Source organism: Thamnophis sirtalis, unplaced genomic scaffold (assembly GCF_051295495.1).
Source record: "Thamnophis sirtalis isolate CommonGarterSnake01/CBP01778 unplaced genomic scaffold, rThaSir2_p1.2 scaffold_3, whole genome shotgun sequence".
In the NCBI taxonomy this organism is placed as follows: domain Eukaryota; kingdom Metazoa; phylum Chordata; class Lepidosauria; order Squamata; family Natricidae; genus Thamnophis; species Thamnophis sirtalis.
In genome coordinates, this window is record NW_028261383.1 from 127,355,601 (window position 1) to 127,374,968 (window position 19,368).

Sequence of the window (19,368 nt, forward strand, 5' to 3'; positions counted from 1 at the left end):
AATGCACTGCTCGTATCATCATATATTTTAAGAAGATACTTGGTAGATACCTAGGATGGCAGCTGGCAGCAACCCATATCAACCATTAGCACCAGTCAGTGGTATTTGTGATACATTTTTGAATGTTCAGTTGACTGAGTTTCATGTTTAATGAATAAAAGAGATAATAATAACAATTCAGTCCCCTCCATTTGAGGTTCCTTCTGCAGCATGTGGCTTTTCCAGAGTGAGGAAGCATTTTTCAGAATGTGAAGTCCTCTTGAACCTGCCCTTTAAATAAAGTTCCAAGTTTAGAATGACTGTCTTGTTGGCATGTGGACCATGGTAATTTCTGCCTGGGTGGAGCTGTGTTTCTCATGATGCTTCTCCTCCTACAGTCCTTTTTCCACACTGTCTTGGAGAACAGCCATGCCTGTGACACCTTGGTAGACAACAACCTCCGGGTGACAAACTGGAACCGCAAGCTGGGCTGCAAGTGCCAATATAAGCACATAGTTGATTGGTGCGGATGTTCCCCAAATGACTTCAAACCACAGGACTTCTTGAGACTGCAGGTACCTCAGACATTTCCATTTTTGGTGTAATGTAACTTTATTTCTGCTCTCAGGAAATTATTTGTCCTTTGTTTCATTTGCACAAACCTTAGTAGCTCAGTGCAGGCAAAATAGTGTAACAATAACAAAAATATGCTCTGAAGTCAAACTCAACTCCTGCAGACTTTTATCAATTCATCCATACCAGTGGTGGGTTCCGGGGAGTAAGGCCCAGTACAACTGTACCGGTAGTAGCCGGGAGGAGCGGCCACTGTACCGGCACAGTGGCTTGTTTGGCCCACCTGCCCACCAGCGTTCCATAGCTGTTTATAGTGCGACCGGCCATTTGCGCACACGTGTGCAGCATGCAGTGCCTGCACGCACCTGACTAGGATGCCCAGCCTCATGCGCAGCATATTGGTTGCGACGGGGTCCAGAACCCACCACTGATCTACACAGTTTTCATAGTAGGAGTATTGAAATCATTTGCCGTTGCTTTCTTCAGGTGTATTTTTCTGACTTTCCAATTTAGCTCACACCTCGGAATACCTTAATACTCTCCCATCATCAAAATACCAGCCAGCTTCAACTCTACTTCATTTTGAACTTCAGTCAAGGTTAGCCAGGTTGAGTTACCCACCTCCTCTTTGATGAACAGCAGTAGCTCCTCAGTCCCGCCCCAACTGTAACATGGAATAAGATGTTGCCTCTTAGCCTTTTATTTCATTTTTACATAGTTAGCGTTAGGCAGTGAACTCTTTTGCACTGGGATGAAATCAAAAGATTTTCATTCCTTAAGTCCTCTGCTGGTGGTCTTTCTCCCATTCTCCTCTTGGAAAAGCAAATAAAACGCAATAAGCATTAGACAGCATTTTTAATATTAAACAAAAATCAAAAACACGAGGGCATTACCTCAAACTGGCAGGAGGGAAGTTCAAAGGTAATTTTAGAACGTATTACTTCACAGATAGAGCAGTGGAAGCTTGGAACCAAGTGGGCCAATCATCAATAAGTGAGTTTAAACATGCATGAGATACACACATGTCCATCATCTGACAAAAATTAAAAATAATAATAATTAAATAATAATTAATTAATTAAAAAGAAAACAAAGTCAAAGGGCAGACTCGAAAATGACAATTTTCTACATTTCTAAGTTAAGACTAAAGACAAAGTCCAAAATAATTATCATGATACATATTTCATCCATGTATACTTTTGTCTTATCCTGAAGTTTTATATACCAATAGTTCATAACTAATAACCATGTTTATTATTATCAAAGATCTGTTGGCAAAAATAAGTTAATTTTCAAAGTGGTACTAATTCATTTTCATATGCAAGTATGTGGGTTCAGGAGCTATAGTTAATTTCCAGGATTTTGCAAGACATATTGTAGAACAATTATTATATTGGAAAGTTTTAGATTCCAAGCGCACACTGCTTTCTGGTAAGTTTAGTGCTACAGATCTAGCATTGAATCATGTTATGAAACTCTTCCCTCTGCTTCTCTCTCCGTCCCATTTTCCAAATGTCTTTTTCTTTTCAGCAACTCTCCAGACCTACATTTTTTGCCAGGAAGTTTGAGTCCACCATCAACCAGGAAGTGCTGGAAATCTTGGACACTCATCTCTATGGTAACTACCCACCTAACACGCCAGCCCTCAAGGCCTATTGGGAGAGTGTCTATGACCATGTGGATGGGCTGAGTGGGTTCAGCGACGTCACCCTGACTGTGTACACATCCTTCTCCAGGCTGGGGCTACAGAAACTGACCTCTGCGCCAACCCAGAAAAAAGACAGGCCATGCAGGTACCGCGAGCGTGTGATAGAGCCTGGGTTGCTTTGAGGTGGGAGAGCTTGGTCTGGAATTCTGGGCCATTGGTCATTTAGCCTGAGGGGAAAAGGCATGTCCTATCCTGCTTGAGAATTTACTTCCTGATCCTTCAGATCACCCTTCTTGCTACAGGGATGGGGTGCTTTACCCTTGGAGAAAGACCAACCCTCATGGGATGTAAGGTTTTACAAACTGGCAATCCAAGTTCTGCTTCTGCATGTAGAGATTGCTGCCATTTGGGATATTTAAGATGGGATGGTGGACTTACTGACATAAAATAACTTCACTTTTTTCAGTGGCATTGGATGCTTAAAGTAAATAGTAGTTATAATTTTGAACAAAGATCCGGACAACTCAAATTCAAATATTCCTTTAGCTGTGGAAACTCACTGACTTTGGTTGAGTTATTCACTATGCATCTTACTTAGGAGATGAATTGTTGTGAGGATAACCTTGGAAGAGGAAGTAACCATGATGGATACCACCTTCAGCTAATGGAAAAAGACAAGATCAAATTAATAAAACAGTGTTATTCTGATAGGTCTCCTTGATCTTGAAATAGTCTATAGATGGCTCATAGATGTAGATGTGTCTGAATGTGTCTTTGATGTTAAGAACTACCATGTTGGTTTGAGAACTCATCTTTTAGACTGGCTAAAGGACTAAAACCTCAGTGGAGAATAAACTCATTGAACTCCATTGGGATTCAGAACATATAAGATATTGTTGTGAGTTTCGAATCTGGAAGTTGGTGGGTTGGATCTCTACTGTTTAGGTGGGCCAAAGGAAGCAATTTCTCTGCCTGTCTCAGTTTTCCCATCTGCAGTATGAAGGATAACAAGAATGAACATTTAAAAGCTGTTCCTAATTATGTATATGAAATGTTCTGACAATTTGGAAGTGCTAGTCAGGGCTGTTATTACTATTGCTATTACTACTACTATGATTAATATTATTGAAATTGTTATCCTGTTTTTCTAGGTTTGAGCCACAGGGCTTCCCATCCAGCGTCCACTTGTATTTTTATGACGACCATTTCCAGGGCTACTTGGTGACTCAAGAAGTTCAGAATTCTGCAACTCAACAGGTGGAGTCTCTAGAAATATGGATGATGCCCCGTGGGACTCTCAAATTAGCGGCTAGTGGCAAATCGGCCAACCGTTTGCAGAATCTTGAGGTGGGATTCCTCTTTTAGCTATTCTGTGGTTCTCTCCTGGCTTTAATTAATCAAAATGTTCTCTCTGCTTCAATCAATGTATCCTCCTTTCTCCACACACACACATTTTATCAATATGCAGCTGACATCTAGAAGATGCAATAATTAATTCAACTCCTTAAGGAAATCATGGTAGTCGGTGACTGCGCATGAAGTTGCTATTGCTGAGCCAGCACTGTCTCAACAATAGATAACAATTTCACTTGATCTGCATTTCTGTTATATGAGGAGTGCTTTCTTCAGTATTTCGCAGCTTCTTCCAACAATTCTGTCTATTCCTGACTGATATCCAGTATACCAGCGAGTGGAGACAGAGATTAGTCTTTACTCCCTGAGCTGTATGAAACTTATGAAAAGTATGAGGCAAAAGAAAAGATGACCTCCTCCATTCAAAATAAGGTCATTCAGGAATACTTGGGCAAGAAAAGAATTATGTGGTTGAGAATGTGATCTGTGAAGAAAAGCCCAAAGGCAAGAGTGTAGAAATAGGAATTGAATACAACTGAAATAGCTTTCTCTGCAACTGCAAAACATCACTTTTTCATGATTCTGTTCTATGTGGCTGTGAGGTGTGTAATATAATTAATAGGGTGGTATGATGGGTGAGGGGGCACAGCGTAGCGGTTAAAGACACTGAGCTTGTCTGCTGGAAAGTTGACAGCCTGGGTTTAAGTCCCAAGTGCTGCACGATTAGGTAAGTTCCTATTTCTGGCCCCAGCTCCTGCCTGTTGTGGCCCACCAGTGGCCAGTAGAGCTGGCAGCAGAGTCGGATAGTGAGGAGGTTGGGGAGGAACATGGGCCAGTCCTGAGGGCTGAGGAAAGCTCAGACGAGGGCTCTGCATCAGAAGCAGAGAGGGAGCTAAACAACAGTGAGGCAGAGGAACAGCTGGAGCCTGTTCCCAGTGTGTGCATGCACAAAGCAGACAAGAACAACTAAGAAAGCAGGATTGACTTAGGAGTAAAGCCACTTGGAGGTGATTGGCCCCTCCCATACGAAACAAAGGAGTGAACGGGGAGTGGGCTTTTGCAGGAAACAATTTCTTCCTTTGGTCGTTTCAAGAGTGGAAAGTTCTGTTTGTGATTATAAGAGACTCTGTGCCAAGTTTTGCCTTGCCCTGCATTTGGAAACTAGCTATTTGGCAGCTCTCCAAACTAGATAAAGTTCGTGTTGATAAGCATTCCTCTGAAAGACTGTTTGCTAAACCTTGCTGACTGTGAATGAAAGGAATGCGCAGTCATGTAAATAAAAGGGGTTTTGCCGGGATCAAAACTCTGCTTCTTGCTTTTTAAGGAAGCCTGGGTCAGAACACTGCCCAACTAGCAGTTCCAATGCACATGAGTAGATAAATACTTCAGTAGGTAGGTAACACTATTCCATGTGACTCAGCGTATAGTCATGCTGGCCACATGACCACAGAAATGTCTTCAGACAATGTTGTCTCCCTCGGCTAAGATAGAGAGTTAAGCATTGTCCCCTAAAGTCAAACACAAGTAGAAAGGGGACACTTTTATCTTTATGATGTGTGAATCTTTCCATCCAGATGGATCATCTTAAAAAAGATGGTGTCAACCCAGACTGAATTTCCTTATTAGTGCTCCCCATGTGGAGTATTTCCAGAGAAATGTGAGTCCTCTTGTGGATCGCTGAATGAAGAAAGTCTTCTAAAGATTCTAAATCTTTTTCTTCCTTACAGAAGAAAGGAATTTTTTCTAACAGAATGTGGAATAAAAATGCATATGGCAATGTAGTTCACCTTTGTGTAGGAATACAAGTAGTCCTCAACTTACAACAGTGTGTTTAGTTGCCATTCACAGTTACAGCAGCACTAAAAAAAAGTGCCTTATGAGCATTTTTCATACTTAAACGACTGCTGCAGCATTTCCACGGTCATATATTCAAAATTCAGACACTTGGCAACTGACTCATAGTTATGACGGTTGCAGTGTCCCGGGATCATGTAATCACCTTTCGGAAACTTCTAACAAGTAAAGTCAATGAGGAAGACAAATGTACCTATTGCTTGATTAACTGCAGTGATTCACTTAACAACTGTGGCAAGAAAAGTCGTAAAAAGGGGCAAAACTCACTTAACAAGGGTGTCGCTTAGCAACAGAAATGTTGGGCTCAATTGTGGTTGTAATTTGAGGACTACTTGTATTTTTTCCAAGTGCCTACTCAATGAAACGTTATAAATGTTCTAAGTGCTTCTTGCCTATTGAAGAGCATGATTCCCATGCTGTGGGTGAGTCCTCTTCCCCATTGCAAATGCCTCTTTTCTGTCCACTCTTATAGGTAGGTACTGACTGGGACCCCAAAGAGAGGATCTTCCGGAATTTTGGTGGCCTGATCGGGCCTTTCGATGAACCAGTGGCTATGCAGAAATGGGCACGGGGACCCAACCTCACAGCCACCGTAGTTTGGATTGACCCCAGCTATATCATTGCCACGTCCTATGATATCACAGTAGATGCAGACGCAGAGTACACACAGTACAAGCCACCTCTCAACCGGCCCCTCCGCCCAGGTGCCTGGACTATCCGCCTTTTCCATTTCTGGGAACCCCTGGGAGAGAGCCAATTCCTAGTGGCCCCCCAGACCTTCAATCACAAGCAGCCTCTCCGGAAAGGTATGTGGCCTAAAGTGAGAGTGTCTGGAAACAAATAAGGTGTTGCAAACTCAGAACATTTCAGCTAACAAAAGAGATCTCCATCCACTCTGTGTGTGTGTGATTGTCTATGTGCGTGTGTATGTGTGTATTAGAGAGAGATCCCACTTTACTTGTGCGTGTGGCTCACTCCGAACAAGAGTCGCCTTGTGGTGAGATTGGCAGCAAACAAATTTAATTTCAAAAAAGGAAAGGTTAAGGCTTATGCATAATTGAGTGTGTTGAAAAGAAAAACCAAAGGTGGGAAAACAGAAGTTACAAAAAAGGCAGGCACAACAGTTAAATTTATCAAGGAATAAGTACTCTGCCTGGGGAACAAGCATCTTCCAAAATAAGAAGCCCTTGAACAGAGAACAACCCAAGAAGGTACCAATTCTGTGAGACACAGTTCCATAGTTAAACTGAGGTCAGTCAGAAGATCCTTCTTGTTCCACTAATCATACTTCCATTATGAGATACAGAGAAGGACTCCTCCATCAAAGGACCCTGTATGGATAAACTATTATGGGACAAGGAATTTCTAAAGGTAATCCAGTTTTAGGCCTGCCGTTCTAATGGGCCATCACCAACACTTTGATGTGTATTAGAATTCTACAACAATGATCAATTTAAGACTAGTTTAGTAAGCAAATGGCTGGATTCTGGACTAATTGCAGTTAATAAAGCTTATTTAGAAGGAAACCCAAGTAGAATGGGTTACAATAATCAAATCTGGATACAATTAAGGTGTATATCACTCTGGCCTTCTCTGATGTCATTAGAGGTGGTCACAAATGAGCGCCCAAGTTGAGCAGAAGCATTGCTGGCTGCAGCTGAATTTCCACATGTAACCCATCCAGAGGATTTTTCTAAATGATCATCAGATCATTAATATTTCTGATACAGTATATATATATAGATTTACAGCTCTGGTGCCAAGGAATTCTACTTCCCCTCCCCACCTGAAAAGAACTCTGTTCCAACTGCCAGTTGCCTCACATTCCGTTACTCAATTCAAACTGGCAGACGTTCCACTCCTTCACTCAGGAGTGGCCTGGGGCTCCTTACAGTACTAAACGTTGGTATCTCACCAAAATGTCTACACCTTCCACCTATGGAACTGCTTCCAGACTCAAGGTGGCAGGAGCAATATTCCCTTATGTGTTTCAATCACCGACCACACTGAGCCAACAGAATGTGAACCAAATTTCTCCAACATAGCTCAATCACATATTTTCATCCTGAAGAATGGGTATCCAGCTAGTAAATTTAATAAATAAAATGAAAAGTTGAATCCAGATTAGCTATCTGATTTTTCAACATCCAAGACAGGCTGAAAACAGTTTCCTGATTCCATCTGCTTCCTGACTAAGAGCACCTGACTCTCTGGATTAATGCAGAATTTATTAGCCCATATCCAGTATCCATTATTGGTACGAATTCAGCACATCAGCAGTTTATTGGTAGTAGATGAAGCTGTATCCGGTGTATGTGCATGCATGCATGTATGATGTGTTTTAAGGGCCCCTGATTTATACACATATTACATTTGTGACTTAGTCTTTTATGATTCCTTGAAACGTAACTGTAATTTCCATCGCTCTTTTGTCCTGTGTTGTTGTCAGAGTTTTACATTAAATCCCTTTTTCAGGAGGAAGAGGACATTATGTAAATATGACCTTTGTCAAAATAGCAATAGTGCAAGTCCTAACCATGGATATTTGCAACTCTGACTATGTACAGCAACCTCAGAAGTTTAATTGCACAAACACTATTCCACAAAAATTGCTTTTGAACCACAGCAGCCATGATCTTTCTCCTGATGTGTAGGGTACACATCATAGCTTTGAAAATATATGGGGCTTGATTTAGAGGAACATTTAATTCTAGATCAGTACAAAATACAAATTTTCTGTGTTGCCAATCTCCTGCCTTTCAAAAAGACTGAGAAACTATAATTAAAAAATTAAACTTTAAAACCCTACATAGTTTGATTCCAAAATATTTCAGGAACTGTTTCCTGTAAGTAGAATGTGCCCGATTCACATGTACGCGTGTGGAGGGAAGACTTACAATAATACAATACAATAGCAGAGTTGGAAGGGACCTTGGAGGTCTTCTAGTCCAACCCCCTGCCTAGGCAGGAAACCCTATACTGTTTCAGACAAATGGATATCCAACATCTTCTTAAAGACTTGCAGTGTTGGGGCATTCACAACCTTTGGAGGCAACTTCTGTTCCACTGATTAATTGTTCTAACTGTCAGGAAATTTCTCCTCAGTTCTAAGTTGCTTCTCTCCTTAATTAGTTTCCACCCATTGCTTCTTGTTCTACACTCAGGTGCCTTGGAGAATAGTTTGATTCCCTCTTCTTTGTGGCAACCCCTGACATATTGGAACACTGCTATCATGTCTCCCCTAGTCCTTCTTTCTCTTAAACTAGACATACCTAATTATAGTCCTGTTCCTGCAGACTTCTCCATATTGGCTCCCAGGATTTGGATACCCTACTTCTGGGGCTATACTTGCTCCCTTCCAACTAATATTTCTCAGGCAATGAAGACTGCATCATTTAATTGGGTTTTTTTTGCTGGGTGACTTGTATGGTTTTGGTTGACTCAATATAGACGGGATACCAAGTTCTACTCATTCATATTTATTGTCAGATTTTTCATTGAAATGGTTGATTCCCATATTTTTAAGTTTACTACTATAAATCTCCTGGAATTTATATATATGGTTTTGAAACTGTTACAAAACACTTGGTAATGGCAATTGGAGAAAGGAGGCATCTCCTGAGTCATTTGCGTTAGCAGGATACTATTTTACATGCCTGGTTTCCCAATGCAGGTGTCCAGCTCCTTGCAGAGATTGGCTATATCGTCTGTGATTGGGGGGGGAATATCCTTAGCCTCAAAAAAGCGGTGCAAGTTTAAATTCAGAATGATGGGTGAAGTAGATGTGGGTAGAAAGTAAAGAAGATGATCGTGAGTGAGAAAAGCCAAATCCATTATAGGCCAGGTCTATTATATCAAAGTAACAGGGGGAGGGGCACCTGGTTTAAGTTCAAAGCAAGAAGATATGTGCAAGTGACAGATATGCCCCTAATTCACGTGAGTATAAAGGGGGAAGGAGTTAAGCAGAGTCCGACTGACAAGATTTGTTTATTGTAGCCAAAGTTACTAAAAGGGAGTTAAACCTCTTGTTTAAATTTCTTCTAGTCAGTCTGATTGATAATATGCCTTCCCTTCTCCAATGACTGTGATAAAATAATGGTGTTAAAGAGGAAAGGGGAGGAGGGCTTCCCCCTCCCCTTCAGTTCCATCCTTTGGCAGGCAGTTATATTGTCCAAGGGTCACCAGTAATAAGGGCATGGCACGGAAGGGATTCAAGATCATCACTTGAATTGGTTCTAGTAGAATTGTATTCAATGTTCTATCATGGAATTCTTCATGACTGTTCTGAGGTTGAACCATTGGCGGAAGAGTCAGAAGTTACTCCAGGTTATTACCTTGCTTCTAGCCTACTACAGATGGCCCTTGACTTGCAACCATTCATTTAGTGACCATTTGAAGTTTCAATGGTACTGAGAGAAAAAAATTGGCTAATGACCATTTTTCATACTTAAGAACCATTGCAGCATCCCTATGGTCACATGAAAGAATTTGGATGCTTGTCAACTGGTTCATATTTATGACAGTTGCAGTGTCCCATCATCAGGTGATCAGCTTTTGCAACCTTCTCACAAGCAGAGTCAATGGGGAAGCCAAATTCACTTACCAATTGTTTTACTAACTTAACTATTGCAGCGATTCATTTAATGACTGTAGCAAGAAAGGTGAATTGGGGCAAAATTCACTTAACAACAGCCTTGTTTAGGAACAGAAATTTTGAAGTCAGCTGTGGTCGTAAGTCAAGGACTACCTGTATGATTAGTGTTTGCTATTTGGGGATGGCATATAAATAAAAATACATGTAAATAAATACATATGTACCTAAAATATGGGCAGATTTATAGGAGCCCTTTGTCTTGCTTATCTCCTCTCTTTCTGTGTTCTGTCTCAGATGATGGCAAGTGGCTCCATGCTGGCCCTCCACGGAATGAGTACATGGAGCAGAATTTCCAGGGCTTGGCTGGGATCTTGAACCTTCCCCATTTAGACGAAATGGGGCGAGCTTCCCAGCAGCACGCACAGCTCTTTGGCCATGCTCTAGAAAACTGGACAGACAGCAGCATCAGCAGTTTCTGGTCGGTAGCTGGACTCTGTATGGCGAGTCCTTCTAGCTGCTCGCCCTTGGAGCTTTGTAACCAAACCTCTTGGAGTTCACTGTCCCCAGACCCCAAATCAGAACTGGGGACCATCAAGCCTGATGGACGGCTGAGGTAGCAGGGGCAGCCGGCAGCACATTCTTGGGATCAAGGAAGCATCACCCCATGGAAGGCATGGGGTGGGGGTGGGGGATATGAACGCCTCCTCTCTGCAGGGAAAACTCTTTATGACTTCAGCCTGTGAAAAGGCGCCTTGTCACATGGGACAAACACGAGGACAGAAACCTAGTGGTGCAAAATGCGGCAGAGCAGAATTCCCCACCATCATTCTCAGGATTTGTTGGAAAGAAGCGAAGGCAAGGAAGAAAGAGGAGCAACATATTTATAAACCGGAGCAATGGAAACGTTGCTTGGCTGACAGATTTGACTCTTAGCTCCCCGGTTCAATCCGCACCTCGGCCAGCGGGGGCCTCATCAATCATGGAGTATGCTCTGCAAAATCAGGACTCACTGTTCCCAAATGGTTGCTGGCAAAGCATTCTGGGAAATGACAGGATGGAGTTGAGGAATACAGCTGCTTGACAGACCTGTTTTCTATCTTCTTCCTCCATCCTTTTGGTTCTTATTTTTTTTCCTTATTTTTTTTATAAAAGTGCATGTGTATATAAAAGACAAAAGTGCAATATAGACCACAGTCATCTTACCTCTCCCCCTCTTCTGCGTCAGTGTTTCCATTCTCTTCTCCTACCTGTTGTCTTGATGTTTTATAGGGTATAAGACAAAATTGAGTGCCCTCCTAGGCGTGCTGGGTGGTTGGATCTTGCTGCTAAGATTTGAAAGTTTTTGTTTTCTTCTTGGAGGGGGGGGCAACCAAATGGAAATAAGCTCCCCTTTCTAGCCTTACAAGCAAAACAGGAGCTGGGCCTTTCTGGCCAATGTGCCAAGCTCCCCTTTTAATGGAACTGCCAGTGGTGCCAAAAGGTTCCACCACAAATCCGCAAAGCCCTTCTGCGCGAAGACATAAGCGTGAAGACTAATTCGCGGCGTTCTAAGCGCTAAGGAAAAACGCGACCCTACCGCGATGACATAATCGCGGAGGGCAAAATCGCGCATTCCCAAGCACTCAGTACCCTAAACCTAACCCTAAACCTAACCCTAACGCTAAACCTAACCCTAAAACAAACCCTAAAACAAACCCCTAAACCTAATCCTAACGCTTACCTTAAATGAAGTCGGCTTTCTGCCGCGGCGCCGTTTTAAAGCGCCCTTCTGTTGCCGCACTGTTGTCGCGGTGGTGATGACGCGCGGTGATGACGTCGCGGCTTTAGCGCCGCGATTTTATCGCCGCGATTTTGACGTTCGCGCTTATGTTGTGCCACGGTGCCAAATCCAATGTACCCACTAATGCTTGTTGTGAGCCTTACCGCCTCAGCTGTCCTCCCTCTTTCAGTATGAATTCCGGCTATGGCTATGTATTGGTACAGCTAGGCCAGAGGTCTTCAAACCTGGCAACTTTAAGGCTTGTGGACTTCAACTCCCAGAATTCTCCAACCAGCAGAGCAGAGCTGGCTGGAGAATTCTGGGAGTTGAAGTCCACAAGCCTTAACGTTGCCATGTTTGAGGATCCCTGAGCTAGGCTAATGGCGTTCTTTCTAAAGGGCCTCAAGCCATCTGAAGCAAAGCATTATATATCTTTCCATTTACCTCTTTTCAATGGATTACTGGGCATCTGCTATCTCCTTTTACCTCCCTTGGATTCCCCTAACCTGTTTCCTCTCATACTTTCCACGGTTACTTCTGTGTTGTTTCACCTTTCCTTAATTTTCCATTAACACTTCAGCTTGTCGGGTTCAGACAGTACTGCATCCTACACGCGTTTACATGTCCTCACTCTGGAAAAGCTATCCCTTTAAGACCTGTAGCTCCTTCAGCCAAAAACAGATTTCCCATCCTCAGAGAATGATTCTGTTCTGTACTGAATGTTGTCCAATGTCTAAACATATTTCTTAGTCTGATCTGCTCTTTCAGACACATCCCAGAAAACCAAGTGAACCATCCCCAGTTGAACTGGGGACAGCAGTGTCTGAGCTTGTCTTTTCCTAATGGTTAGTGGGGGGAAGTGGGGGGAAGTATTAAGAAAAGAAATTATTCTTTGGAATATTTTTAATATGTGCCATATCAGAATATTCTGATCGGGGGTGGAGAGCCGATATTTTCCCAAATTGTTGAGTTCCAGCTTTCATAAGACACTGCTAACATGGCCAGGGGTTAAGAATGATGGAAGCTGTAGTCTGCCTTTGGGAGAGCAACATGGGTGCTGAAATGATTTCATATAGAGTGGAGTTAATGGTGCCTGTGAAAAGGGATTTTAGAACGGGTCTATCCCCCCATTCTCCATCTCCAGCTGAGGTTCTGAAGCAACTTCAGAAAGGTTTTTAAAGGACTCGGGTTTTGGTCCAAGCTTTTCAAAACCGGCAAGTGGTTAACTTCCTGGATCAAAAAGTGTAGATGACCGGGGTTGTCTGGTTTTTAAAATACCCTTCCGTTTTAAGGTCTGCACTGATGTAAGAAGAAACAAAGCACATGGAAATGCTTGTTGATGAGGTATGGCAGAACAACAACACAATTGGTTGGGATCATTTCCACCCCACGTAGCATAGACCGTGGGGCTGGGGAAAGAGTAGTACCTCAACCTGGAAGAGGGACTCACAAAGTCTCTTCCGTGTACTGTGCTAAGAGGAATAACTAGGCAGAGCGTCAGTGGCAACCCTTTCCAAAGAACGAGTGCTAAAAAATGTGGTGTCAGAGCATTATGTAAAGTTGTCTTATATATGCAACACAAATATATCTATATCTCTACAGTGTGAAGTGTGTGAATTCTTGCAGTTGATTTCCTTGACTCACTCAAGAAATATCAGATTGTGTCCTGCGGGAAGGGTGGGGATCAGTAGCAAAACAACCTGCTTTAATAAGGGTATTATTAGAAGGCTAACACTGGGAGACCAGGAAAAAGGAGACTGTATTCCAGAGGCTAAAAAGTGGCTTCCTAAAATTCCTATCACCTTTGCTGGAAGGAAGAATTGATCTAGTACCCATTGTCTGTTACCAGCTTAAACTCTGAACACCAGACAAACTTTGTGCCTCTAGAAGGAGGACGGGATATGCCACTCTTTCCTTCTCTTCTCTGAGTTGTCCATACAGTTTACTAACTTTATTTAATTAAGATCCCCAAATACATGATATAGTTTTTAAAACCTGGATATTCACACTCAGAATACTATAGTTTTCTTGTAATCTGTGCTGCCAATGAATGATTGTCCATATTTTTGCAGTCCAGATCCAGTAGTCCTAATTTAATCATCTTTAAACAGGTAATCCAATCCTCTGCAATTTTGCTACCTCCAGATGAATGGACTTCACGTCTCTGGATTTTGAAGAATCACCAAAATAGCTGTGAACTTTGAGAAGTAATGTCCATATTTGAAAGATGCTAGGCTGAGGAAGATTGAAATATTAACTTGTTTAGTAAATTATGCCAATTAAACAAGTCACTCTCAATTTGCATTTTATTTACAAACCTGGATTATTTTGTAAGATTTAGATGACCCGCTAAGTCCTAAATAACATACTGTAGTTAAATTCATTAGGCTAGATCAGATGTTTTGAAAATATATAATTCTTCCACATTATCTGCTCATTATATATTCCTAAATATCTACGGAGATTCTCAGTCATCCAGGACATGGTTGTCCCAAAGATGCTTTTTTTTCCCAAGAGGCAACTGGCCTTTCTGGTTTTTCTTTGAAGACGTTTCGCTTCTCATCCAAAGAGAGTTGATTTGCAGCTGAAGAAGCTTCTTGGATGAGAAGCGAAACATCTTCAAAGAAAAACCAGAAAGGCCAGTTGCCTCTTGAAAAAGCACCTTTGGGGACGATCGTATATTCTTATTCAAAAATTAATTTTGTCTAAAGCAAGATTCTGGAGTGCACATTGTATGGAACCATTTGATCAGATAGTTCATATAATTTAACAACCAGTTTGCTTAGTGCAGAGCTGAAAATGTGAGCGTGCATGCTTTCAATGCCTCTGTATGGCTTCAAACAGATGGCGAAATTTGATGCACGTAGCTTTCTGCACACCACCTTGGGCAGCCACAGTGAGTAGAGCGGGTGATGTGTGGAAATCACCTGGGCTGCATGGGTGGGGCGAGCAAGCCAGAGAGAGAGAGAAATATAGGATGGGATAGCGCCAGGGTGGGTGGGCGGGCACAGCCGGTGGTCAGAACTACCGGTACAGTTGAACTGGTCCGAACCAGCAGCAGCCCACCTCTGCATTTGACACAAGCTGATTTCAAAAAAGATTCTGTGCTTTCCTCTTTTTTAAGTTTTTAATTCTCATGGTTATGGGCAAGATGATTTTATCAGCATTGTGGCTAAATTTGAGCAAAGTTTTTAGCAGTCAAATTCGGATGGATCGCAGCTTCTGTTTTTAATTTTATTACATACCGTACCTTCAGTTGTTGCGAGTAAGCAGACTTGGGATGGGATTTGGGATAATTAAAGCAGCAATTGCTTATATTGGATGCCAAATAAAATCAAAGTTCATAATTATGCCAGTGGAGAGCAATGCAGAAAATGAAGTATTTGTAGAATCTGTTGATAAGAGCATATCAATAATTTGAAGGGGGTCTTTGCTGGATTGCAAAGCTACAGTGTTTGCAGAGTCTGAATGAGTTCATTATCATCCCATTGCAAAGGAGACGAATGAACTAATCTTTGTGGAGTGCTTAAAGGCCACTTGCATAAAAGCTGGTATAGAGCTGTCAGGTGTGATTAAGCTCACCATCCCCCCTTTTACTATCATACATTCCGCCGAGGCTTTCTACCTTTTGATATTATCACGTTCTTTTTAATGAACATAATGAGAGCTGATTGAATAAATATGGCATTGTTCAAACCATTCAGTAAGTAGACTTTGAAACAGCATCGGGGAGATTTATTTTCATTGGCTGGCTGATTGTATGGAAAGGGGGATGGAATGTTAAAAACAGGGCTGGGTTTGTAGCCTTCATTTGCTGTGTGTGTGCTCGAGCCTTTAAATTGTTCTGTGTTGTTCTGTGATGTGTTGCGAGAGTTCTGGCTGTTAACTCAAATGGTTTTGTTTCTTAGGGTATATTATAGCAAGAGTCCTCTCAGATCCATGCCTGGGATGGTTTCAGTGGATGTTGTGAAGATCCAATGCTTGAATTTGATCACAGTGTGCCTCTGTACTGGATCCTTCATACGGCAAGGAACATCAGTGCTCCCTTTCATTGGTTCATTGCCTGCAAACTTCTACTAGAAGTCCCAAAGGTGCTTTTTCAAGAGACAACTGGACTTTCTGGTTTTACTTTGAAGACGTTTCGCTTCTCATCCAAGAAGTTTCTTCAGTTCTGAGCTTCAGAACGTCTTCAAAAGAAAACCAGAAAGTCCAGTTGCCTCTTGAAAAAGTACCTTTGGGACAATCATGACTTGGATGACTGAGAATCTTCATAGACAACCTACTAGAAGTGTTTGCAGATACTAGAGTCTTCACTTGCAGTTGCAGTTCCTTCATGAATGGAAACTTTGGGCAGCTGGGAAGAGTGGTAGAGAGGAACATGGATTCCAAGCATCACCGTCAACTTGAAAGTGTCCCACCTTTTCTTTCCTTCTTGCCCCTGACAATTTTATCTCCATAAAATAAACTAAAACAAATCTATTGAGGGGAAAAATGAAATAACTGCATGGAGACTTTTGAAATAGTAGGACTAAAAGATTCTTTCATTTGGAAACAAAGATGCAAAAGAATGACTAGTCTTCCATAGCTTCATATTTATTCATTCAATCTGTAAAATTGCCCATACTGACAATGACTTTGTTTAGATCGGACTTGAGTTTATTAAGCAAACCCAGTTGCTGCAGTTTGAAAACCACAATTTAGAGCTGACCCAATTGAAGAATGGCAGCAATTGTGATCTATTAGCTGATTGTGACGGATCTTGAAATCTAGCTGGATTATTTGTTAGGATCTCATATGAATGTGGAATACCGGAACTATAATCTGGGTTTGCAAGTCAAAATAATATCCCAGGAAAACAGTGGCATATTCCTTCATTCATTCATTCTTACTTTTTTGGTCAAGAAAATGACATAGTCATGCTTAGCTGTCAAATATCAGTCAATGGCGGCCTTAGCTATCAGGAAATCATGGTAATATATAGAGCCAGCCAATGAGTTGAGATGTTTTTTTAATAGTCTAAGAAGTCCTTTTCTATAAAATCAAATAGATGTCATGTACACTAACCTGGACTCCAAGAGGATTTTCTTTAGGTATAGGGTCTCCCACTGGGGCAGGGGTTTGGACTCCAAGTTCTGTTACTCGGTATTCTGTATCAATTTCCCTTACTCTTTTTGCCTTTTTTTTTACATGTATCCTCTGCAATAAAAATTTAATTCTAAAAGAAAATATATTTATGAAAATACAGTGTTAAATTCTACATCTAAATAGGTAATGTTTGTCCCTGCTTAGTTTATTCCAGGATAATATTGTATGATATTGAGGGTATTAGCTAGGTATAATATTGACCAAACTCAATTTCTAGCTTTGCTTTTTAACTTATTTCCAGCTTAAAGTGTTTGTAAAATATGCTGGTAAATTAATTTTTCATGGCACAGAATTACAATTCGTTGTCAGATGTTTATACTAGCTGGTCGCCATTTTTAACACTGAAGGAAAAGTAGAAAATATGTCTTAAAATTATTTCATGCATTTGTATAGGGAAGATCAGATATATAATTATATGAAATGTGTGTTTATATGGCCTGATGGAACCTGCAACCAGATTGATGCCCTGAATAATTTGCAGAAAGAAGACGTTTGTCTCCTCACTATGTCATATATAGCAGCATTTTTTGTAATGTAATGGTTGCATCATTATGATTGTCGTGATGATGGACTATGAGGTTCTTAAATATTGCAATCACTAATTAGTTTAACATCTTGGGTTACAAATACAACTTTTTTGGGGTTATAAAGGCAAATATTAGAAGCCATACTTCTAAATTGAGAAATCACAGTTCAACTAGTAAATGGATCCTCATATGTCAAATCAAAGAATTGAATACAGACTACAGAATAACAGAATTGGAAGGGGCCTCGGAAGTCTTCTAGTTCAACCCCTGCTCAGGCAGGAAACTCTATACCACTTGAGACAAATTGTTGTCCAATCTATTCTTTAAAACTTCCAGTATTGGAACATTCATGACTTCTGGAGGCAAGTCATTCCATTGATTAATTGTTCTCACTATCAGGAAATTTCTCCTTAGTTCTAGGTTGGTTCTCTCCTTGATTAGTTTCCATCCATTGCCTCTTGTCCTCCCTTCAGGTGCTTTGGAGAATAGGTTGGAAACCAACCCACCCCCGTCTTCTTTGTGGCAACCCCTTAGTTATTAGAACACTGTTATCATGTTACCCCTAGTACTTCTTTTCATTAAACTAGACATATCCAATTCCACAAAACTTATTTATGGTTTTGCATCCAATCCCTTAATCATCTTTGTTGCTTCTTCCTGTACTCTTTCTGGGGTGTCAATATCTTGGTGGCAACATGGTGGCAACCAAAGCTGATTAGAGTTCATTAGAGAATGTAATTAGACTTTTTCCTTCTCTGTTTGTGCCTCCTATCTACTAGGTTCCACTGTTTTTTTCAAGTCATTATCTTCTATTCTCTTCAGCTGCCCTGCCTTTGTAGGTCTTGTAAACGTAGTGCTCCTGCCAGTATGAGCTATTCGTGGTCAGCATCCATAACTTTGTTATCACAGTATTGCTGTAACCTTTCCTCCCCCTCTTATCTGAATGCTTCTGACGTTGATAACATTCAGACTAAGTTCAACTTGCCTTATGTAAATTTAGACCTTTGATCTATCAAGCTCAGTGTAATTGAGATCTTGGATCTCAATTCAGTCTGGACCTTTGGATGAGGTAGATAGTAATTTATGTGGGTGTACTAAACTACAATAGTAGTTAAGCAACAAGTAGCATAGTCCCAGCTTGGGGAAAACAGGCTGACACAAACAGTTTGTATCAGCCTGTTTTCACCAAATTGGGAATATATATATAAAGAGAACACTACTTTATTAGCTAGTACAATATTTTCCTTATAAAGCAAAAGAATGGAGAGTTGTTTGCGTTGCCAGGCTGTTCTTATGCCTTTGTATTATGCTTCTCTGCTATGAGCAAAGAACAGGAAGCACCAAGATGTAGTATTGACTCACTTCAATAAGCAAGCTAGATTTCCTTACTAAGAACAAAGTCTAGGAAATGTTAACAATGTTCCTTTCATCCAGTCCAATAAATATATCATATCATATCATATCATATCATATCATATCATATCATATCATTATATTATATTATATTATATTATATTATATTATATTATATTATATTATATTATATTATATTATATTATATTATATTATATTATATTATATTATATTAATTTGCAATCTCTGTACATATCTATACACACACACAATTTAATTTCTCCACTATGTTGTGCTTTGCAGCTGCCCTTTCCCATCATGGCACGACAAAACCGTGCTCGACTAAAGCGCGCCCGACGAAACCGCGTCGCTGACGTCATCAACAGGGCGACAACAGCGAGCGCGGAGAAAGAAGGGTGCTTTAAATAGCGCTTTGAAAGCAAGCCGATTCAAGTTAAGGTAAGGGTTAGCTTTAGGGTTAGCTTTAGGGTTAGCTTTAGGGTTAGGTTTAGAGTTAGGTTAAGGGTTAGGGTTAGGTTAAGGGTTAGGATTAGGTTAAGGGTTAGGTTTAGGGTTAGGTTAA

At 41.0% G+C, this 19,368-nt stretch overlaps 1 protein-coding gene across 1 annotated transcript in view; it reads left to right on the forward strand.

Moving 5' to 3' along the window:
* Positions 1–11,654, forward strand: part of XYLT2 (xylosyltransferase 2) — a 51,190-nt gene extending 39,536 nt beyond the window's left edge. Inside the window, exons 7-11 of the mRNA XM_014063561.2 lie at positions 378–554; positions 2,083–2,345; positions 3,352–3,547; positions 5,880–6,213; positions 10,296–11,654. Of these exons, the coding sequence (XP_013919036.2) occupies positions 378–554; positions 2,083–2,345; positions 3,352–3,547; positions 5,880–6,213; positions 10,296–10,618 (1,293 nt within the window). The 3' untranslated portion in view covers positions 10,619–11,654. The remainder of the gene's footprint in view (positions 1–377; positions 555–2,082; positions 2,346–3,351; positions 3,548–5,879; positions 6,214–10,295) is intronic.
* Positions 11,655–19,368: the final 7,714 nt, after the last annotated feature.